This window comes from Megalobrama amblycephala, linkage group LG3 (genome assembly GCF_018812025.1).
Source record: "Megalobrama amblycephala isolate DHTTF-2021 linkage group LG3, ASM1881202v1, whole genome shotgun sequence".
Classification (NCBI taxonomy): domain Eukaryota; kingdom Metazoa; phylum Chordata; class Actinopteri; order Cypriniformes; family Xenocyprididae; genus Megalobrama; species Megalobrama amblycephala.
Genome location: NC_063046.1, coordinates 22,280,813 through 22,305,300, shown reverse-complemented (window position 1 = coordinate 22,305,300; position 24,488 = coordinate 22,280,813). Strand labels below are relative to the sequence as shown.

Below are 24,488 nucleotides of genomic sequence, written 5' to 3'. Positions count from 1 at the left end.
CTCGTCATCTGCCCATCATCACTGATTACCTGCACCTGGACTTGATCATCAGCAATCCCTATATAAGGACTCACTTCCCTGCATTCCCTGTCCGTTCTTGTTGTTGTAGTATTATGTCTTTATGGTGTTAGATTGCTGTTGGCGCCTTTGTTTAATAAAATTTACATCTCTTGTGGAAGTTCCTATTCAGCCTCATCCTTGCTGCACTATACACTAGTGATGGGCAGATCGAGGCTTCGTGAAACACTGAAGCAGCTGAATCAAATGTGCCGTAATGATTCGAGGCTTCGAAACAATCTGACACCCGTCTCCACGGTGACCCCTAGTGGTCAGAGCAGTGCAAATGCAACAAAACTCAGGCCAAACATACATTAAAAATACACTTTAACAAATGTATTTCAAAAGTTTTATTTAAAGTAAAATCAATTAAATGGAATTAACTAATCATCTAATAAGATTAAATATCGAGTGTCTGTATAATTTGTGTTCTTTTATCAATTTTAAAGGCTTGTATCTGTTCCATGGCTCAAGCTAAACAGGCCAATAAGAGATTAATAACTACCATTATTCATTTTAATTATTCTAATGTATAATTAAAACATCTACAACTGTATAAACTGATCGGAGATCAGGTAAAACCATAGGGTAAAGCCCTAGACACTTGTTCAATAGTTCTCAGTGAATCTGCATGATTCATGGGCTCACTTCATCATCGCCCTCTATCGGTGAACCACTGAAATTTCGAACTGTGAAAAATCACGTGACTTTGGCAGTTTGATACACGCTCCGAATCACTGATTCGAAACAAAAAGATTCATGAAGCTTCGGAGCTTCATGAAGCAGTGTTTCGAAATCGGCCATCACTACTATACACCAATTGTGACAGAAGAACAGACCAAACTGCAAGGACTTCAACAAGAAGATGGGTATCTTCCTCGTCCCTATCTCTTCAACAAGCCACAGGCCCAAGGTCTCAGCGGTGGACTGTCTGTGGACCCTCAGGCAGGACGGTCGTCCGCTGGAGAGGTACGTGGAGGAATTTTCTGAGCTTTCTTGAATGGTGAACTGGCCAGATGCTCCACTTAACGCCTGTTTTCTGAAGGGCCTGGATGAGGATACGATTCGTTATAGTGAACCTGCCTGTTTCTTTTCCCTAGTCGAGTCTATTAATCTGATTCTCTTTCTAAATGGTTCTGATTTCGAAATTGAAGAGGTTCAAGAAAAATCATATCTTCCCCGTCTGGTCCCCTCAGAAACATGGGCGGCCTGGCCAGTTCGCCAGCCGGCAGTTTCCTCCACATATCCCTCCAATGGGTCTTCCCATGTGGTCCTGCATGACCTGAAGTCCAAACTGCCAATGAAAATGGCCGCTGCCATGCCAGAGCCACTGAACAAAGTGGCCACCGCGAAGCATAAGCCGCCAAAGAAAATGGCCGCCACAAAGTCCAAACCGCCAAAGAAGGCTGACGCCGGATCAAAGCCATGCTATAAAATGGCCGCTGCGAAGCCCAAGCTGCCAAGGAAGATGGCCACTGCCGCGCCAGAGCCACAAGGCAAGATGGCCGATGCTGCACCCAGGCCATAAGGCAAAATGGCCGCCACAAAGCCAAAGCCCTCACCAAAAGAGGATCACTGGCTCATTGATTTCTGGACAGAACCTGAAGCTCCAGTTCTTCACGAGCCCGCTCCAGTTCTCCACGAGCCCACTCCAGGGCCCGAGTCCGCTCCAGACTCTGCACCAGAGCCCGAGTCAGCATATACCCGTGGGTGGGGAACATATGGGTGGGGTTCAGGAACCGCCAGGGCTGCCCAAGACTCCTGAACCGCCATGGCCGTCCGAGACTCCAGACCCGCCATGGCCGCCCGAGGTCCTAGATCCGTATCTGCCTGCACCTCCCTCACCCATGTGTAGGTCTCCAGGCCGGTTGTTCCATCTACGGCGCGAGGTTACCTGTATTGATTACCTGCACCTGGACTTGATCATCAGCACTCCCTATATAAGGACTCACTTCCCTGCACTCCCTGTCCGTTCTTGTTGTTGTATTATGTGTTTCTGGTGTTAGATTGCTGTTTGCTCCTTCATTTAATAAACCCATCTCTTGTGGAAGTTCCTATTCAGCCTCATCCTTGCTGCGCTATACACCAATTGTGACAATATATTTAAACTATAGTGCTTTGAGTCAGTGTTGGCTGCAAAGATGAAGTTGCCGACAAAAGAAAGAGGTATAAGACTTAAGCACGCTAATACTTTAGATTCCACACTCCTCCGCATTAACGTTAATTTACCTTTTAGACCATATAAAGATGCGTTTATTGACTTGTACAAACTCCTCTCTATATTTGAGAGGTCTTTGTCCTGTCTCCCAAATTTGAAGACACATAAGCAACTGTGGGGATGTCTGAAACAGCAGTTTAGCACATTAGGCCATCAGTCACAGAGAGCGAATGCTGGTTTGAGACTTTAAATAGCAAGTAAATATATCCCAGTGCCTTTTGTTGTCATATGGACCCTTTTCACAGACTGTGACTCGTTTTAAAGGTCATCAATATCGTAAATCCTGCAAAGTTTTTTATATTTTCAGTTTTTTAAAAACGTAGGTAAATTTATAACATACTTGGTATTATATTACATTTGCATCAAATTACAAAAACTAGTTAACGCTGCTGTGAGGGTGTTTCTAATACAGTGGCTATGGGAGTGATAGTAAAAAGATATCTTTCTCTTTTCTGACTGCCGTTATCAATCGCTCTCTATTTTTTTCCTGTTTTTGGTTATATTAATTTTGGAAAGTTGTGAAAACACTATTGTGGAGTTTCTTTTGCTATTTGAGCAAATGGAAACTAATTATATTTAATGTATTCTCTCATTCACCGCTATTTTACCCAACTATGATGACTTCCGCTTCTGAGAAACCCGGAAATGTGAAAAGGGTCTATTGCCATTGACTGAAATTGCCATTGACTGAAATCAGTGAATGTCTGCCTATTAAAAAAAAAAAAAAAAATCTTTGGAAACCGACTGATCTTGTTTAATTTCATACAAATATAAATTGTATTTATATTGTGCTGAGTCAAATAATAATGTAATAAAATGTTAAAAATCAAGTGGGTGAGTTTTCCTCATATTTATTTTATTATTCATATAAAAATAAAAATGTTTTTGCGCATATTTACAAGTAATTGCCCAGGTCCCCTGTCAATGATCTAGCGCCCCCCCCCCCCCCCCCAGCACCTGCGTTCAAATTCTCTGGCGCCGCCAGAGGCGTTTAACAGGGCTTGCATTTTGGGCGGATTTAATAATTCACATTTACCATCCAGACTTAATTTCCAAATTATTCCGTGTGTTTAAAAACACCACCTATAATAATATTCACTTAACATGGCTTAAATCATTAAGACCAAACTTAATATACATCAGGGCTATTCAATTAGCTGCATTTGAGGGCCGGACTATCAAATTGAAAATATAAGATGGGCCAAGGAGTGGGGAAAAAAAAAAAAAAAAATGAAATGCATATTCAGCACTAAAATGTACTGTTAACAGTAACATCTATAAAAAGTTAGCACCTAATTTTTATAAGGTTAAGTTAAAATATTCCGACAGAGCGACTGAGTTGGTAACCACTAAACACACACTCAAAGAAACTGACATAGTTCTATAACAAAAATGAATTGTATACCCTTACACCACTAATAAATTAAATAAAATAAAATACACATGACTATATTAATATCATAGTATTCAACATGAACATACCACATTTGTGCCAAAACACCATGGTTAACACAGTTAGTGTTACAGTGCATCTATGTTAAATGTTTGCAAGGGTGGTGATTTAGGATTTTAAAAGACTTCTAACTTGTTCATTCATGATATTATTTATATTGTTGTTGCGGTCTCCGATAGTTTGTTGTTGATGTGACTGTGAATGAACATCAGCCCGGAAACAGTGTTGCAACCTTGTGGACAAACTAATTAGTGCACTCAAGGCGCACCTGCGTGTACTCCAGCTGTGTTTGAAATGGCATACTATCATACTACTCTTACTATTTCTACAGCATCTTAGTATGTATACTGTGCTTTTTGTTTATCCCGAGGTTTACCGTAGTCTGCCAGATCCAGGCCGTATCCAGATGAGATGAAGGACCTGCACCTAGACATGACGACAACGCAGCCCTGAACTGTCAACTACACTGTCCCCTGCGAAGGCCTCCTTCCCTTCCCTCTCCCTATGTATAGGTAAAATGTTGTAAATATGATTCCAGTTTGCATCCGCGGAAGCGACTAGTGATTCTGTGTTATGCGGGCCAGGCAGGTAATTTGGCAGTGTCACTTTGTGAAAAAGACTAAGCGTCTGTGCACATACAGAATTTTCTGTATGCATGGAATTGCCGGATTACCTATACTACATTTGCTGAAATCTTATGTATACATCTGAGGACACTGCACAGAATACTGTTTCCCACAATGCAATGCGCTCCACGTAACGTTTCATCTTCATGAAGAGTGCAGCAGGATTGAACTGGAGGCGGGGAATAATTATACATGTAACACTTTTATAAGTACACGTTACTGTAAAGTACAAACTAGCTGTTTCCGAAAACACAATCACTACATAATCCCTACTGCACGTTTCCAATCAAGTCAAATCAAGTCACCTTTATTTATATAGCGCTTTATACAATATAGATTTCAAAGCAGCTTTACAGTGATAGAACATAATGATTCAGTGATGCAAACAAGAGTTTGATGCTTCAACAGAGCTCTAAAAAGAAAAGTGTTATTGTTCAGTTGAAGTCCCTGTTGATTCAAATATCCGTTCAATAACTGTGTAAAGTTCATTATGAAATGAGTTCAATTCGACTATAAAGCATCGTTGTTTGTGATTGACAGAAATACAATATAATATATATAACTATGTTTTCAGTGGTGTATAAAGACCTTACATAATGAACCGTTATGTTTTTATTACCTTAGAATGAGCCATTTCTAAATACATGTACCGTGGGTACCTTTACATGTTAAGTCACCATTTTGGTTGTGCGCCTAAACGGTGAAACTTGTTATTTATCGTTTGTTGCAAATTTGTGTATTTTAGTTGTATATGGACCAAATAAAGTTACTATTATTAAAACGTTATTGAAAAAAAGCATGTTTTTTTTTATTTTTTTATAAAATTAGACTATATTATTTTTACTTTGGCTCTTTTGGAAAAATACATGAAAAAAATGAAAAATGGTCTCTTTGGTCAAAAAAGGTTCCTGACCATCTAGGCGGAGTTTCACATTTGCGCTTGGGGGAGCACCTATACCAGCAGATGTGACATTGTTTTAGTAATTTAAATTAAATTAAGGAATTAAACAATTATTAAGTAGGCTATTAAAGGATAAAGGGTATAAAATATTATTTAGTATTACTTAAAGGTGCTCTAAGCGATCCTGGAGTAACTTCCTGTTGACGTTCGAAGTGTTGTCAAACAAAACAGAGGCTAGCTAGACCCTCCCTCCTCCTCCTCCTCCTCCTCCTCCTCCTCCCCCTCCCCTCCATGCTTCCTGAAACAGTCATGAACGCACATTTAAAATCATTCTTGTCGGTTATTGGCTGGAGCATGTTTATTATGTTTCATGGTCCGGGCTGCACCAGTTTGTTTTTGTTGCCGTTTTCGGAGCTTGTGGCGACAACAGAGACCGTGTTTTTTTTACAGAGTGTTCAGGGGACAGGCAGCTAGCGGATAGTGAGGAGATGTTTGCTGTATGTGACAAAAAATGTTTTGGCCTAAATACACGTGACATCGCTTAGAGCATCTTTAATATTAATTATTTATTAATTAAAATAAATCATTTTTAAATCAATTATTTAAATGAAAAAATGATTTAGCCCTAATTTACTAATTCTACTCACTAAAATAAAAGGATAAGACAAATAAAATTAGAAAATGTGAATTCTATAATTTATTTTTATTTTTATTCATAACTCTAAATCTTATAACACTAAATAATAACTCTCATAAATCTTAAATGGCTCTGAACCCTGATACCGCACCTGTTAGTTGGCCATTTGTGCAACATTTTAGCCCAGACGCATGTGTCAAGGGCAAAATCAGAGTCGGCTTTCATCTCCACTAGTTATTTGTTGTAGGTTTGGTGTGTCATGGCTTAAGACTCATCTCACCTGAGCTGTGAGATGTAGGGCAGACACTGGAGGAATCCCCTCAATTCACTCTCTTCATCTGTCCAGTCTATCAGCTCTACTGGTTTCTTCTCTGTTTGGAGTTTCAGCACTTCTAGGAGGATGGAGCTCTTTCTTACTGAGAGGTTTATAGACCAGACTATTGGTGACAATTGAATCAGATGAAGAAAAATCAGCAACAAGAAATATGGTTAAATAAAAAAAAAGAGAAGTAGATAACTATATTGTTTTAAAAGTATCACATGTCTCACCATCCACCGGTACTGGTGTTTCCACACTAGGTTTGCTGGTAACATCCTCATAGACAGCAGAGACTCTGACTCTATAGCAGGTGCTGTGAGGTACAGTTAAAGTACATTCACACTGAGGTCCTTGAGTTAGTACTGATGACCAGCCCTCCAATCCAGCTTCTTTATACTCAACCATATACTGCAGAACTGGAAAATCTTCATCAGTTTCAGCCTTCAGCCAGACAATTCTGAGAGTGTTTCTGATCAGTTTATTCACAAAGGGTTGTCCAGGAGTTTCTGCAAGAACTGTATGAAAGTTCATAATCTTGCTGAAGTTACTCATACAGCCTTTCTCAATAACTAAATACCTCAGCTGAAATTGTTTGCCTGATGTAAGTCCTGAAATAATGAAGGTTTCCTCAACAGATTTGGCATACAAAATTAACAGTTTCCAAGTGTTGCTGGTCATTCCATCATCATCCAGAGCTCTGTACTCCACCAAATACCCCTTAATGCTTCTGTTTTGTGTTTTATTCATTTTTAGGGACACGCTACAGTGTTTTATGTGAGAGATTTGGGTGAGATTTGGCTTTGTCTGAAGTTTCATATTTCTGCTCATGATCATCCCAGCATGGTAAAACTGCACAGAGTATTCTGGAAAACTATCATCAGGTAGAAATGCAGCAATGAATATGGTTTGCTTTGGATCTTCATTTGTCTCTTTTGCAGCAATGAATGCTTTTAGGTCGGAAAGTACTTTCTGACTGACACAAACGGGCTTTAATGACTGCAGTGAATCTTCTGGCTTTATGCAATCATATACGGTCAATCTGCACTTTTTCATTAATTTAATGTGCTGCTTCAGATCTGTGAGAAAATAATCTTCAGCCTCCATTGATGAAATAGTGAAGCAGAATACATTGTTCATCTGAGGATCATTAATGACACGCTGAAGCTCCTCCTGTGATTTCACAATAGTCATGTTCACTGCTCTGCACTCATTTAAAACCGCCAGAACAGTTTTTTTCTTCTCAAGCCATTGATGTGTGTTCTCTGGATTGAATGGAGAATGATTACAATAACTGATAAGTTCTTGAAAACTCTTCTGTCTGTCACCTTCCTTGACATTTATGGATTCAATAATCTCAGCAGCTTTTCTCTGAAACTCTGTCATGTACTCTTGTAGAAATTCTGAAAAGTTCTGAAGTTTTTCCTCCAAAGCAGGAAACCGAGTAATCACAGTCAGATTATCATAGTCTGTTATCATGTCCTGACAGATCCTGATCTGTTTCCTCAGATGTCCTAGAATGTTCTCAGCTCGATGCATCAAGTTTTCACTGACTCCACTCAGAGCAGCACTCACAGAGCTCATGTCCAGTTTCTTCAGAGGATACAGCCAGACCTTCAGAGGAACTGCTCTCTCTCCTTTGGATCCAAGCAGTGTTGGCAGAGAACCGTAGATCTCCACCGCCTTATCAAAAGACACTGGACTCTTCCAATCGCCCACATCAATGTACAGACTGCAGTCATATAAAATGCTGTTTGCCTTTTCAGTTTCATTAAGGCTTGAGAACACATCTCTTGCACTGAGAGTGGTGGTAAGCTTCTTGATAACATTTTCCATTTCTGTATTTCTCTCTGTGCTGATTCTCTCATTATCAAAAACAAAGAAAGCTTGGGCTCCATAGAACACGGCGATGATCACATGTGTAGCTGTGGTTGCATTAATGGCTGAGGTAGGAGCTCCTTCCTGTAACAGTCTTTGGCTGATCATGTCCAGTCTGGTGGTGGTTTTATAGTGTAGTGTAAATCTGTCCTGATGTTGAGATTGTTCTGGGTGATTCAGAAAAGCTGCAGCTCCATGTAGCTCCATAAGACCACACAGAGCACTTACTCGTAACATAGGTGACATTTCAAATGCTTTGCATCTCTCCTGAAGTGAGTCATCTTCCAGAACCTTTAGATGTGTTTTCAGTTGGGGCCAAGATACTCTGTTTCTTGTTACAGTGTGTTTATCCCAAAGATTACCATCTGCAAACACATTCACAGCACATTCTACTTCAATTTTACTTATTTAAAAATGTTTTCAGTCCATCTACACATAAAATAACAATTCACATCACATCAACCTAAGAGGAGGCCGTATGGAATAGTTTAATGTTAAAAAATAAATAAATAAATAAATAAAGAACACAGCACTTTTAGTTAGCAAATTTAAATAGTACACATTAGTATTAGCTGCAGCTTTTACAAGAAGACAAAATTAGCATTTTTCCACTCAAGATGCACTGTAAAATTTAAGATGGAAAAGGGAAAATAACATAAACGTACTTACTACATTTGAGCTTTTAAAACTATATCTCTGTTGTAAAATAGTATACTTACACTATTAATAACAGATAATAGAGAAAATGAGAAGAGTAAATGAGAAGGTTAGACCGACCTGAAGTAAACGAATCATTGCGACAGTCATACAACATTCCAAGATCCAAAGGACGTCCAATCGCCGCAATCTCAGTTACATCCATAGGCAAATCTGTGAGTAATTTTGGGGGAAATGTACACAGTATTAAATTTAGTTGACAGCTATTTTAGAAAAGCCCTTGAAAAACATTATTAAACATATTTTGAACCATGATATATAAATATTAAAGTACAACAGTAAAAAATGATTAATCTGAGGTGAAGTAATGAAGTCGAGCCAAGATTGTGATATTTGTTAACACATTTCATTTCAAATTATACTATTTAGCTACATTTACTAATTAGAAAATGCTTTTATCCAAATGCTTTTATTACGTACAAATATAAGCTATTTCTGTTTATCATTTGAAGGGAAGTCAAATGTCAAGGTATCTAAATCAAGTTACTGCTAAAATAATATTTCTAAGACCTGCTGTAAATAAGCTTGTAAGAGGATTACCAGTCATACCATTACAGGAAAACCCACTGTAGAAGCACTTAGTTGGATGAAAATATTCAGCTTGTTCATCCCTTGAAATCTAAGCAAAAAAAAAAAAAAAGTTATTTGAATATTGTCAGAAAAAACTATAGTAATATGTTTGTATTTTTGCTGAATATATCTCTTTGAATTAACCACTCTCTGTTCAGAAAATATTGTACTCAACTTTCTCATTTCTTTATTTACCTCTTCAATGACTTGAAGCTCTTTGATCTCCTTGATGTCCTTACTGTCAGGTATTAAAATAATAGCCTAAACAAAATAGCATCAGTAGTTTAAGCTAATTTACAAAACATACTTAGCAAATCAAGTTATACTAAAACTAAAACACACAGCTAAAATACAACTCCAAGGTCACCTGTAAAATAAAAGTATTTAACCACTCTCAGTGCTATAATCAACAAAGTTGTCTGCACTGCATAATAAATATCTGATTACAATACCATTTAATACAATAACATTTGCAAGATTGCAAAACACTGCATGGACACACATAGTCATCCAGCTTGCATTTAACAAAACTCTGGTGTTTTGAATTCTCAGAGCCTGTAGAGAGTATCATGTGGCTTCTTTTTGAACCTCAGTTATTAGGAATGCTTTGTCTTTACTGTTTGTCTTATGGACTGTGGTTAGATTATGCTCTTATTGGTCACTGCATTCATGCACTCAACAACCACTTCTGTGACTGGTTACAATCATATATATATATATATATATATATATATATATATATATATATATATATATATATATATATGTATATATATAATTTTTTTTTAAACATTTGATGTAGGAGATTGAAACAGAATGCAGTAATTAGCTTGTTTCACAATTAGTTAATCAAGGAACTGTAACTAATCACAATTATTTTTTAATTTAAATATGCAGCTCCTGCAGCTATTTATTCTGCCATAAATTTGTATGTAATTTTACAATCACCTCCACCAGGTTGTGTCTCTGCAGTGCTGGTACTGTGTAGTGTTGTCTGACGTGGGTCTCACAGTAAGATGCAGTGCAGGTCAAACAGGATTTAACAGCTTTGAGCTTCATCTCAGCACAGACATCACAGGGCACATCTTCAGGTCCAGCATAGCAGTGAGCAGGAAGAGCAGGACTAAATCCTGCCTTCTGGAGTTCCTCGATCAGTTTAGACAAAGCAACGTTTACACTCAACACAGGACGATCTCTGAACCTCTTCCTGCACTGCGGACAAGCATAACCTCTAGCTTGAGTTGGTTTGCTCCAGTAGATCTCAATGCAGTGTTTGCAGTAACTGTGTCCACAGGGCATGGAAACTGGATCCTTAAAGACCTCTGTGCAAACTGAGCATCTGTAGTGGTCTTCTGTCAGCAGAGTGGCTGAAAGTGTGCTGTGGGAACATCTGTGATTATTACTTTCAACTGTAATGCAATGATTGTAAACACAGTATTAAAAAATAAGTAAAAACAAGAAGCGATTGTTGTGCCTAAACTTTCAAAGTGTGTAGTGCCTAAAATTTAGAACAACATTGTTAATGCAGATACAATTCCAATATTCTAAATTCTGAGTATTGGCCAATACCAAGACTGCTCTGATACCAGCGATGATTGATATTAGAATATCTATAACTCTCTGTGTGAAACTGATGATCAAACTTTCATGTGTTAAACACAATCCACTAAATACACATTACATCATAGAGAAAAACAACAAATCAATCCACAACAATATATATTATGAACTAGGTGAGCGGATAATTCAGCAGCAGAAGTACTTCTAGAAAAAAATAATTGTGCACAGTAATTTTATAATATCTAAATATTTAGTGAAATACATAATTTTGTGGGGAAAAATAAAAGTGAACATGCTAAATCTGGTAAAGTAATAAAAAAACAAATGACAAATCACTATTTGTATTCTTGTAAAATACATTTATGAAAAATGGTTTATATTTGATTTATATATACATCTAAACAATTTATAAGATTTATATACAAATTTAAATCTAATATAAATTGTTTATATTCATATATAAATATAACATATTATATATAAGAAAATAAATAATATAAAATTATGAGACATTTAAATGTATTGCACAGCTTTTTAATGGGGTAACAAGATATGATAGATATGACAGACAAGACAGGCTTTTAATAATCATTCAGTGTGAAAAACTCCAATAATATTAAAGGTTCCAATTCAAAGTGGCACAAACAGCATACAGTATATGTGCATCCTGTGTGCAGAAAGCAACATGGAGTCACAGTGCTTTGTACTCCGTATAGAGCTTATTCAGAGCAGCGAATCATCTGTTTTGATGTCTTTGACAAAAACGTGCAGTAATTGTTTTTTTATGAAATATGAAATTTCATTTTTATGAAATTTTTATGAATTTCTGATGTATAAATTCAACATTACTAACTTTTTTTAAATACTCAGCAAGCATACAATCTCATACCTTCTGTCCCTGTAATTCTGTGCTTCCTGTCTGAATCCAATCGGTCGGTCCATTGAATGCTCACTTTTAAGAGATGTGAGGGAAGGTGCTGGAGATGTAGCTTCATCTGGCTTTAAACTTTCAGGAGGAGAGACAAAATAGGTTTAAGAATGCACAAGAGATATGCTATACAAACAAGCACAGTACAGTAAGCAAGCTGACTTTAGTCCCCTAACAGAGAAAGTTCTCATTCTCTTTCATGTAACTTTGCGCTCCACTGTTGAACACAATCCGTCTATCCATTGACTGATCACTCTTTACAGACAGGAGTGAGGGTGATGGAGATGGTGCCTCATCTTTTCTCAGACTGTGAGAGTTAAAGCAAAGTTGTTTGATTTGTTAATAAGACCTCTAATGCACACACAAGCTCACAGTGATGTCATAAGTACTGGTACTTCAGTACAAAGTCGATACTGAAAATGTAAAAGTGTAATGATGCCGGTCTTTCTTCAGTAATGACAGTACAACTCTGTGAATTGACAGCTTCAGTGATTTTAAAAAGAATGCTCTTTATTTTCAAATAGTTAATTAAAACAGTTAAATAGTTGAAGGAACACTCCACTTTTTTTGAAAATAGGCTCATTTTCCAACTCCCCTGGAGTTAAACAGTTGAGTTTTACCGTTTTCGAATCCATTTAGTTGATCTCCAGTCTGGCGGTACCACTTTTAGCATAGCTTAGCATAGTTCATTGAATCTGATTAGACCGTTAGCATCTCACTCAAAAATGACCAAAGAGTTTTGGTCACAGGCACAATGATATTACGCAGCGCCTCTCACAAATGTCTCCATGGTTGCAAGGCACGCTCCCTGTGCAAGCAGGGGGTCACAGGCGCTGTGTAATATTATTGCACCTGCTGCACCCATGGTACGGCATCTAAGTTCCTTGATTATTACGCTGGAATGAGAGTATAGTTCCTAACCATATTGGCCTAGAAAATCACAACTTTTCATTTTCCGTCGGTCTTAGTACACAATGAAACTACAGAAGAGTCAAGTTTTCAATAGGAAAAATATCAAAACTCTTTGGTCATTTTTGAGCGAGATGCTAACGGTCTAATCAGATTCAATGAACTATGCTAAGCTATGCTAAATGTGGTACCGCCAGACCCGGAGATCGGCTGAATGGATTCAAAAACGGTAAAACTCAACTGTTTAACTCTAGGGGAGTTGGAAAATGAGCCTATTTTCAAAAAAGTGGAGTGTTCCTTTAAAAGGAGTGTTACACTATTTTTTCAAAATTAAAATTGGTAGAGAATCATGACATTTTACAGGTATTGGGACCGACTACTGAAGTTTTGGCATTGTAACCACACTACAAGCTGATCAAAGAATGCAAATCCTCATACCGTTTAACACTGTAAGGCTGACTTCTGTCTTTGAATGCAATCGGTCGATCCAATGATTGGTTGCTTTTTAAAGAGAAGTATGAAGTTGCAGGAGATGGTGCCTCAGCTGGTCTTGGACTGTCAGAAGACAGAAAATTTAAGTTTAATAATGTAAAAGAGACATACAACAAGATAGTTGTATATCTAATAAATTGTTTTTTTTCTTCTCTCTTTCTATATCTTGCAAAAAGCATACCATTTAAAACAGAGCAAATTATCATACATTGCATACCGAATGTAACTAGGTGTTTCATTGCTGAACGCAATTGGCCGATCCATTGACTGATCACTTTTCATAGAAAGGTGTGAGAGTGCTGGAGATGGTGTCTCATCTGGTCTCAGACTGTGAGAGTTTAAATGAGGTTATAAAACAACTATCACAATGACATACAAAACACATAAAATGACCACAGTCTTACTCAGAATCAGAAAACATATATTTATATATATACAAAAATATATTTCAGGCATGGACTGACAGAGTAAGTTCTCATACTTCTCTTTCATGTAACTTTGCGCTCCACTGTTGAATGCAATTGGTCTATCCATTGACTGATCACTCTTTACAGACAGGAGTGAGGGTGATGGAGATGGAGCTTCATCTGGTCTCAGACTGTGAGAGTTCAAGCATAGTTGTTTGATTTGTTAATAGGACCTCGAATGCACACACATATTCACAGAGTTGTCATAAGTACCGGAAATTCAGTCGATACTGAAAATGTAAAACCGCAATGATGCCGGTCTTTCTTCAGTACTGATAGAACAACTCTGTGAATTGACAGCTTCAGTGATTATAGAAGGAATGCTCTTTGCTCACATTTTTGCTTATATCACACTAACATTTTGAAAAAAAAAATATATATATATTTTTCACGTTGCTTAGGATACATGTAATTTCAGGAGTGACAAGAAAATGTAATTATTAGAGTGAATCTGCTAAAAAATAATTTTGTAAGTCTTTATTTTCAAAGAATTAAATAAATCGGTTAAATAGTTAAAAAAAAAGTGTGTTACAATATATATATATTTTTTTTCAAAATCAAAATTGGTAGAGTATAATGAAATTTTACTGGTATTGGGACCGACTACTTTTGACATTGTAACCACAATACAAGCTGATCAAAGAATGCAACTTCTCATACCGTATAACGCTGTAAGGCTGACTTCTGTGTTTGAATGCAATCGGTCGATCCATTGATTGGTTGCTTTTTAAAGAGATGTATGAAGTTGCAGGAGATTGTGCATCAGCTGGTCTTGGACTGTCAGGAGGAGACAGAAAATTTAAGTTTAACAGTGTAAGAGACATACAACAAAAGCAACAAAAGGACAGTTGTATGTCTAATAAATTGTTTGTTTGTTCTTTATCAATCAACAAACAGACCATTTAAAAGAGTAAATCCACATACTTTTCATACCCAACGTAACTAGGTGTTTTATTGCTGAAAGCAACTGGCTGATCCATTGACTGATCACTCTTTGCAGACAGGAGTGAGTGTGCTGGAGATGGAGCCTCATCTGGTCTCGCCCTTTGGTACATGGAGAACAATGAGAGATTATTATTAATCATTACAGATTCTAACAGCCTAGAAAGCAGAAGGAGAAACAAAACCGGTTTAAAAATTCACAAGAAATATCCAATGCCAAACAAGCAGTTTTGTAGCTAAAAAATTGTTTTCTTTATTATACAATAAGCACAATATCTTCAACCTCCTGACAGATTTAAATTCTCATACTTCTCTCCCATGTAATGTTGTGCTGCACTGTTGAATGCAATGGGTCTATCCATTGACTGTTCACTCTTTACAGACAGGAGTGAGAGTGCTGGAGATGGTGCTTCATATGGTCTCGCCCTTTAGTACATGGAGAACAATGTGATATTATTATTAATCATTACTTCTAACAGACAAGAAAACAGAAGAAGAAACAAAACCAGTTTAACAATTCACAAGAGATATGCAATGCCAAACAAGCAGTTTTGTAGCTAATAAATTGTTTTCTGTATTATACAATAAGCACAATGGGCCTCATTTATAAAACAAACGTACAACACAAAACTGGATGTACAGTCGTTTCCACGCAAAACTTGGCATTTATCAATATGACATGAGTGGTGGCTGTGATCAAATCTCACATCAGGTCTCAGGTCTATCTGTGGATACTGGAACAAGAGTGAAGTACAACGCTTTGATTACATAATGAACAAAAGTTTATCGGATAAATGTTAAATCATAAATACGTTTGGATTCTTGCTGAATTAGAGAGGTATGTGAGCACAATGCCGTTTCAGTTTTGCTTGAAATAAATTAATTTTGCCATGATTGTATATTGTTTATAATGAATGCCACTATAATATGGGTGTGGCAAGGGAGGCGTGGTTCAGCGAAGTCTGCAGCGGGAGAGAGAGGCAGGAGGCACGGTGAGTGAGTGGATTAAGCGCAAATAACAAACACCTGTCTCTTGTTTCAGTAATTGGCGTGGAGAGAGTATAAAACGTCAGGAGAAGCAGGAGCGAGAGAGAGAGAGAATGACTACTGGCTGCCACACTCCTGGATTTCTGTTGTGTTTATTTGGAGTGACTTGATGTTGATTTTTGACTGTTTTGTGACTGTCTGCACACCTCTTATTTTGAATTGAATAAAAGCAGCCAGTAGTCAAAGCCGACCCTGTCATCTTTCCACCTACAGTATGAACTTTGTTACACTGGTGCTGAAACCCGGGAGGAAAGATGGATGCCGCCGCCATGCCAGCGTCCTCCGATGCACCATTTGCGGAGATGATTACATCCCTCGCAGTCATGCAACATGATCAACACCAGGCCCTGCTGGACCTGCGACAAGACCAGGAAAGGTGGTTCCAGGCCGTCCTCCAAGCTCAGCATGAAGACCATGAGAGGTTCCGGAGCTGGATGGACCGGGAGGTTCGGCCGGAAGCCATGGTCCAATGAGCTGTGCCCGCCCATATCCCACTCAACAAGATGGGGCCTGAGGACGACCCGGAGGCGTTCCTTGATCTTTTTGAGAAGTCGGCAGAAGTCTATGGGTGGCCGCGGGACCAGTGGCCGATGCGCCTGGTCCCACTGCTCTCCAGGGAGTCCCAGGTAGTGGCACAGCAGCTTCCGGTGCAGAATCTCCTGGTCTTCGACGGAAAAATAATGAAGGCGGCCATCATCCAGCGGGTCGGCCGGAGTCCTGAACAACACCGCCAGCGCTCCCGCTCCCTGGAGCTAGGCGAGTCTGGCCGACCCTTCGTGATGGCCCAACAGCTCCGGGACTCCTGCCACAAATGGTTGCTGGCCGACGGAAGCGATGTGGAGATGATCATCGACCAAGTGGTACTGGAACAATTTATCACTCGGCTTCCAGGAAGAACGGCCGAGTGGGTCCAGTGCCACCGCCCCACGTCGCTGGAGTCGGCTATCCATCTTGCGGAGGACCATATGGTGGCGTGCCCCGGGGTCGGCGGACCCCTCCCATCCGCTTCTCTTTCTCCTTCTTTTCCACCTCCTTCTCTCTCTCGACCTGTCCCTTTACCTAGGTCCCATCTACCCGGCCCTCCTCGAGTCCCAGATTCCTTATTCGGCTCCTAAAGTCTGGCACCGGCCGGGTTGGACCCCGGTCCTGTTTCTCCGCTCTCTCCGCGTCAGCCGCTTAATCCACTCTCTGCCACTGGAGCGGCGGGGAGGTCTGGGCCGGCCTGCTGGCGTTGCGGGGACCCGGACCATTTCGTGGACAGGTGCCCAGTTATGGAGGTGGGGACAATGGTCCAGGTCCCGGATGTCCCGCAGGCTGCCTCTGGTCAGGCTGGATGGCATTGGATACGAGCCGCATGGTTAAGGTGCGGTGTGTGCACGGGGATGTGGTGGATTATCCTATTGTGCCAATCATTATCCAATTCCGGGGCCAAAAGCATAGTGTTGAGGTGGCAGTTAACCCGCACCTCCGGCATCCGTTAATTTTGGGAACCAATTGGCCAGCATTTACAGAATTATTGGGGGCTTTATGTACGGATGCCTCTTGGGGAAAAAATGCACCGGAGGGGAACGCGAGTGTGCAGGCAGGACAGACTGAACCGGGACCACTGGGTACTGCCTCAGGGGAACAGAGCGAAATCCAGAGACTTATTCTCTTGGAGCGCAATGATTTTCCCCAGGAGCAGTCTCACGATGAGACGCTGAAACGTGCGTTTGAACAGGTCAGTACCATCGATGTACAGCCTGTCCATCCTGGACAACCGCTTATTTTTGCAATTATTAAAAATAGGTTGTATCGAGTGTCCCAAGACGCTCAGACAAAAGAAGATACAACCCAGTTATTAGTTCCTAGGAGCCGCCGGGAAATGCTTTTTCAGGCGGCTCATTCTAATCCAATGGCTGGTCATTTAGGACAGGTGTCGACACTAAATTGCCTCATGACCCGATTTTTTTGGCCGGGAATTCAGGAGAATGTGCGCAGGTGGTGCGCGGCTTGTCGTGAATGTCAGTTGGTAAACCCACCGGCCACTCCAAAAGTGCCTTTGCGCCCACTTCCATTAGTGCACGTCCCGTTCGAGAGAATTGGCATGGACCTCATCGGGCCATTAGAGCGATCAGCAAGAGGACATTGTTTTGCATTAGTCATTGTGGATTATGCAACACGATATCCAGAAGCAGTGGCTCTCTGCAACATTTCCGCTAAGAGTGTTGCTGATGTACTGTTTTCTTTAATCTCCCGAGTGGGGATTCCTAAGGAAATCCTCACTGATCAGGGCACGGCATTTATGTCACGGACATTACGCGAACTTTACGAATTATTGGGCATTAAATCGATTCAGACCAGCGTCTTTCACCCACAAACGGACGGGCTGGTCGAACGTTTTAATCGCACGCTTAAAACAATGATTTGTAAATTCGTTCAGGAAGACGCCAAAAATTGGGACAGATGGTTGGAACCCCTGTTGTTCGCTGTGCGAGAGGTCCCACAAGCCTCCACGGGGTTTTCCCCCTTCGAGCTTCTCTATGGTCGTCTGCCCAGAGGGGTGTTAGACGTCAAGAGAGAGGCTTGGGAGGACGGACCTTCTCGATCTAAAAACTAAATTCAGTATGTGCTGGACCTGAGAACAAAACTACACACTTTGGGGCAGCTCTCTATGGAGAATTTGTTACAGGCCCAGGACAAACAGAGCCGGCTGTATAACGGGGGACCAATTTGCGTAAATTTGCACCGGGAGATAAAGTGCTTGTACTACTCCCAACGTCAAGTTCAAAATTACTTGCAAAGTGGCAAGGACCATTTGAGGTCACACGGCAAGTTGGAGAGCTTGATTATGAGGTAATACGCTCAGATAGGAGAGGAGCACGTCAAATTTATCACCTCAATCTCCTGAAAAAATGGAATGAGGGAGAATCAGTGATGCTGGCGACGGTGATTAGCGGAGAGGATGATCTTGGGCCAGAGGCGAATATAAAAAAACAATCTCTCGCACTGGCCCCAGGCTCCCCGGCCTGAGTCGGGCGGTGGGGGTATGTGGCAAGGGGGGCGTGGTGAGTGAGTGGATTAAGCGCAAATATGAAACACCTGTCTCTTGTTTCAGTAATTGGCATGGAGAGAGTATAAAGGGAAACTAGAATAGCCAAGTTAAGAATGTTTGTAAAATTTAATATTCATATACATTAATGTAATTGTTTGCAATTACGAGGTTGAGGGGTGTTTTTGGAGTAAGATTTTTCTTTTTCTGTGAGATTTTTTTCTTTTTACTTCCTCTTCTTGGCCGGCTTACGTTTCTCCATGTCGTAAACTATAGGGCAAGGCTTCTAAAATTTGGGGCGTGATATTTAAATGACGCTTGCTTTCAGACGCCACATTTATCAACATATGATCAGTCATACGATGGGATTGGCAGCATAGAAATGTTTCATGAATCACACATGAACCCTTGTAAGATGATTTCTGCACTTGGATCTGCGCTCGTTTCTACGTTGGATTGATAAATGAGGCTCAATATCTTCAACTTTCAGACAATGTAAATTCTCATACTTCTCTCCCATATAATGTTGTGCTACATTGTTGAATCCAGTGGGTCTATCCATTGACTGATCACTCTTTGCAGACAGGAGTGAGAGTGCTGGAGATGGTGCTTCATCTGGTCTCGCCCTTTGGTACATGGAGAACAATGCGGGATTATTATTAATCATTACAGATTCTAACAGCCTAGAAAGCAAAAGTAGAAACAATACCAGTTGAACAATTCACAAGAGATATGCAATTTCAAACAAGCAGTTTTGTAGCTAATAAATTGTTTTTTATATTATACAATAAGCATGATATTGACAATGTCAATTTTCATACTTCTCTCCCATGTAACTTTGTGTTGCATTGTTGAATGCAATGGGTCTATCCATTGACTGATCACAGACGGGAATGAGAGTGCTGGAGATGGTGCCTCATTTGGTCTTGCCCTTTAGTACATGGAGACAAAAGTGTTGTGAAAGTTGAAATAATATGTTAAGTTCATTAAATGCAAACATAAATATTATTGGAATTGAAGGTTCTAGAAATCCTCTACATGTACTAAAAAACATCTATTCATAAGCTAGTCTTTGTCTTTAAAGGGGTGGTTCAATGCAATTTCACTTTTTTAACTTTAGTTAGTGTGTAATGTTGCTGCTTGAGCATAAACAGTATCTGCAAAGTTACAGCACTGAAAGTTCAATGCAAACGGAGATATTGTCTTTTAAAGTTCTGGCAGTTTAATGCCTACAAAAACGACTGGTTTGGACTACAACAAGCTTCTTCCCGGGTTGGTGACATCAAAAACCCTGGAAAACACGCCCCCGGGAACACGCAACAAAGTGGGCGAGGCCATGTCGCGCAGCATAACGAAAGCGGACATGAGCGACACGATGCGTCAATAGATAATAGAACCCATTATAATCTGTGATATTTTCTACACTGGATGCAGTGCTAAAGACAGCTTCCAGAATCTACACGAGAGCAATGCTGGATTTGCTCAAAGGCTTTTACTGAAAGAAGCAGTTCTCCAAAAAACATCTCTGTTCATAGTCAAACAGTTGTTCATGCTATAAATTAAACGCTACCTTTACTAAAATGCTACAACTCAGTCATGTATTCAGCTACAGTAAAGCTTTAATCAGGATAAAGCCGTATATTGAAAGCTAACAAACAGCAGTGACAGCATATCTAAACACTTTGACACAAATACAAAATGAAATACCATTCATAAACGTCCTTTAAAAGCCGCGATTGCAGAGGTTCTGCTTGACCCTCTTCATCTGGGTCTGATTCGGCTCAATTTGATACAGCAATATAGACGCCATTATAGACACATGTAACAACGGATGGTAAGGGGCGTGGCGGATGCTTCAGCGAATCATGATACACTTGGCCAGCTACCAACCTGCTAACCAATCTGAGCACATTGTGTATTTTGGAGGGAGTGGTATCTTAGAAGCAGGAAGTCAAACGAGCCGTTCATATGACAGTGGAAACAGAGGTGTGGAATAAAGGTAAAATATATGAAAAATACAGCGTTTTCAAAAAAACCGAAGCATTAAGACATGTTAAGCTGCGCCCCAAAAACACAATCAAGCCTACAAAAAAAACACTGAACCACCCCTTTAAAGCTATACCATGTAAATTTTGTTTTTTTATTTAACAAAATTCAAAAACTCATTTTTCTAATTGGTATTTTTTGAATGGAAATGTGAATGTTGCTAATACAGCCCTATTTGTACCTAAATATGTGTGTTGTATAGCTATGAATTGATTGCTTCTAGGACTAGTAATTGTAAATTATAAAAATGGATGGATTGGGTGTTGTCTTACGGTTGTTTGGGGATTTTTGAATGTTTTTGGATATAGTATTTGTATTTAAATGTTGGTTGCAATGTGGTTGTCTTGTTTTAATTGTGGTATGCTATAGCTGTTCACATGATTGACCTTGATTGCTAACAGCTGTAACCAATTGGAACTATGTTTGATTCTGAGTAGCCTACTTATTGAGCTGTTGCCTTTGTATGTGTGTGCCTGATGAAGGTCCGAAACATTGCCACTTTTACAGTGCTCAGTGTAAATGAGTACACCCCCTTTGAAAAGTAACATTTTAAACAATATCTCAATGAACACAAAAACAATTTTCAAAATGTTGACAAGACAAAGTTTTATATAACATTTGTTTAACTTATAACATGGAAGTAGGTTAATAATATAACTTAGAGAACAAAATTTTCAGTTTTACACAAATTAGGGTGATGCAAAAATGAGTACACCCCACTGAAAGTCTCTGGAGCAAAGCTAAATTTTAAACTACAAATGTCTAATTTAACAAGAATTCAACCACATGTGAGTCTAATTATTCATTACACAGGTGTCCAGCAGACAGTTGACTATAAAAGGGTGTTAAAACCCCTTCCCATTTCATGCTGTCAGCAATGGCACCACATGGAAGAGAAATGTCAAGACCTGAGAAAGAAAATCATTGTGAAGACTACAAGAAGATCAGCAAAGCTTTACTTATCAGTCAGAATACTGTAGCAAAAGTGGTACAACAATTTAAAAAAGATGTAACTGCAACCATCTCACAGAGACGTCCAGGTCGTCCATGGAAGTTAACACCTCGACAGGAGCGTCTTCTGATGAGAAGGGTTGAAGAAAATCGGCATGCAAGTTCACTGCAGTTATCTAAAGAAGTAGAAAGCCAAACTGGGGTGACTATTTCCCGTGACACAATATGGCGTACGCTGCAGAGGAATGGCATGCATGGGTGCCGTCCACGAAAGAAGCCTCTCCTAAAGCCCAGGGACAAATCTCTCCTAAAGCCCCCCTAGAGTTTGCCAGGGCCCATGCCAACAAAGATGAAGACTACTGGGACTTTATACTCTGAAGTGAAGAGACCAAGATAAATGTTTTTGGAACTGATGGCTTCAAACTGTATGGCGTTGTAAGGATGAGGAATACAAAGAAAAATGCATGGTGCCTACAGTGAAACATGGTGGTGGCAGTGTCCTTATGTGGGGCTGCATGAGTGCTGCTGGTGTCGGGGAGCTGCATTTCATTGATGGCATCATGAATTCACAGATGTACTGCTCTATACTGAAAGAGAAGATGCTACCATCACTCTGTGCCCTTGGTCATCGTGCACTTTTCCAACATGACAATGATCCTAAACACACATCTAAGGCCACTGTTGGATTTCTGAAGAAGAACAGGGTGAAAGTGATTCAGTGGCTCCTGATCTGAACCCAATCGAACACCTATGGGGAATTCTGGAGAGACAAGTTGAGCATCACTCTCCATCCAGCATCCAGTCTCTAAAAAAGCTCATTCTTGAAGAATGGAAAAAGCTAGATGTTGCAAAATGTCGCCAACTTGTTCATTCCATGCCTAGAAGCCTTGTGATGCTGTCATTAAAAATCATGGAGGCCATACAAAGTACTAGATGTAGTAGTTTTTATTGTGGGGTGTACTCATTTTTGCATCACCCTAATTTGAGTAAAGCTGAAAAATGTGGGATGTGGGGTGTGGGGTGTGGGGTGAGGGGTGGGTGTAAATGTTGTTAGTAACATTCTCTCTGATACGATGATCACCTCTATCAATGGCTAAACAAGCATGCCTTAAATCTTCAGATTCATCCAAGGAGAACAATGTTCGACTGCTAGAGGGCCAAAACTTATGGTGTAGCTTATGGTATGACAATAATGCCAGAATATAAGGTTCTATAGAGTAGTTGTTTGATTTGATCTCAAACTTTCAGGATGGGAGAGAAGACGGGTTTAACAATCCATAAGAGACAAGCAAACTATGCAATATGAGTCTATAAATTATTATTTTTATTATACAAATAGCACACTACATATCCATCTAAATTGTCATACTTCTCTTCCATATAACTACAGTTGGTCCATCGACTGATTGCTTGTTAGAGACCGGTATTACGGTGCTGGGGACTTCATCTTCACCCTTTGATGTGCAGAAAAAAAGTGAGATTATTCTTATGTAATTGTAGCAATGTAAGCAGAAGGAGGAGTAAAGCGACTCCAAATCCCAGTATAGATCTCAGGTATTTGTGCAGTATGCAGTGAAGTGTCCCCTGTATAGGTAGTTCATTTACTTTTATTTTTCTCTGTTGGTTGGTCAATCCGAGAAATTGCTACCCCTGTTATTTGATTTTGCCCAGGGTTGATGTCCTGAACAATTTTATGGTCCTGCTTAATAAAGAATTATGTATTTTTCTACTATTTGTTGTCTTACGTGACAGATTTGTTTCTTTCTCATCTTTTTGTGGACCCTAGTGGGTGCCACATAATAATGGATGGTCGTACACAGCACACAATGATAACAAGCAGTTATTTTAATACATGAGATACAAACATGAAACTAATGAGAGGCTATGTGTAAAACAAACTCAAACAAAGGTTCTGAAATCCACTAAAAGTATTGTAAACACATTGGTTTTAAACACGTAAAACTCAAAGTGAATTGCAATACATCATTTCAAAGCATATGTATTATGGTCTTAACAAAAAGGGGGTAGAGTTTACCAGACAACTTCTGGACACTTAAATTTCAGAGAAACAATCAATTTTAAAAACTGTCAGTTCTTACATATTTTAGTTATTCAGTGCATAAGTAATTTGTTACTACAACTGTTGATGCAGGCAACTGAAATATATGAAATGCAAAAGTAATTTAAAACTGTTACGTTTGTAAATAATGACTTCAAATGAAGTAAGGCCTACTATAGGCTGTAAACTACTTCATTTTTGAGTAGGCACAGTTGAATGAAAAGATTAAAAATCAAATTTTATTCACACAAATATGATCTGAAAACATATTGATTTTTGAAAACTCCCCAAATAATATGCTACATTGGGGAAAGTGTAGAAGAATGTCAAGTTTCTATGACGAAAAATTGAGGCCTAACAATAACCTAACTTTTTCTTATAACTAGGATAATTTGCAACAAGTAAAAAACAAAAAAAAGAATCGGAGTGAAACTTACCAGCTAAATCTATTTTGCTCCTTTGGCTTTTCTCAATTCTGTGAGTAACGTTACTCCGCAATGGAAATCATTGTAGTCGAATTCTCAACACAGACAAGCTGTTGCGGTGAAAAATGTCGAATATAGCGAAAACCAAACCAATCCAAAACAATCAGTTTACCCAACCAGTACCCAACCAGACAAAACCCCACGACAGGGTAAAAAAAAAAACTGTGAAATTTTAAAGTCCGTCAAGGTCTGTAGTGT

General features: G+C 39.4%; 1 protein-coding gene across 3 annotated transcripts in view; it reads right to left on the bottom strand.

The window, feature by feature from the left end:
* Positions 1-24,488, bottom strand: part of LOC125264852 — a 43,487-nt gene extending 18,999 nt beyond the window's left edge. For 2 of the 3 annotated variants that reach the window (XM_048184645.1, XM_048184644.1), the window contains exons 1-17: positions 24,243-24,488; positions 23,116-23,200; positions 19,571-19,680; positions 19,259-19,375; positions 14,981-15,097; positions 14,654-14,773; positions 14,390-14,506; positions 13,744-13,860; positions 13,480-13,590; positions 13,209-13,325; positions 11,823-11,939; positions 10,322-10,763; positions 9,569-9,634; positions 9,344-9,422; positions 8,864-8,956; positions 6,442-8,451; positions 6,173-6,329 (exon numbers count right to left, since the gene is read on the bottom strand). In XM_048184645.1, coding sequence (XP_048040602.1) covers positions 6,173-6,329; positions 6,442-8,451; positions 8,864-8,956; positions 9,344-9,422; positions 9,569-9,634; positions 10,322-10,763; positions 11,823-11,939; positions 13,209-13,325; positions 13,480-13,590; positions 13,744-13,860; positions 14,390-14,506; positions 14,654-14,773; positions 14,981-15,097; positions 19,259-19,375; positions 19,571-19,623 — 3,833 coding nt within the window. In that variant the 5' untranslated portion in view covers positions 19,624-19,680; positions 23,116-23,200; positions 24,243-24,488. The remainder of the gene's footprint in view (positions 1-6,172; positions 6,330-6,441; positions 8,452-8,863; positions 8,957-9,343; positions 9,423-9,568; positions 9,635-10,321; positions 10,764-11,822; positions 11,940-13,208; positions 13,326-13,479; positions 13,591-13,743; positions 13,861-14,389; positions 14,507-14,653; positions 14,774-14,980; positions 15,098-19,258; positions 19,376-19,570; positions 19,681-23,115; positions 23,201-24,242) is intronic. The other variant, XM_048184643.1, reaches the window with a different exon arrangement.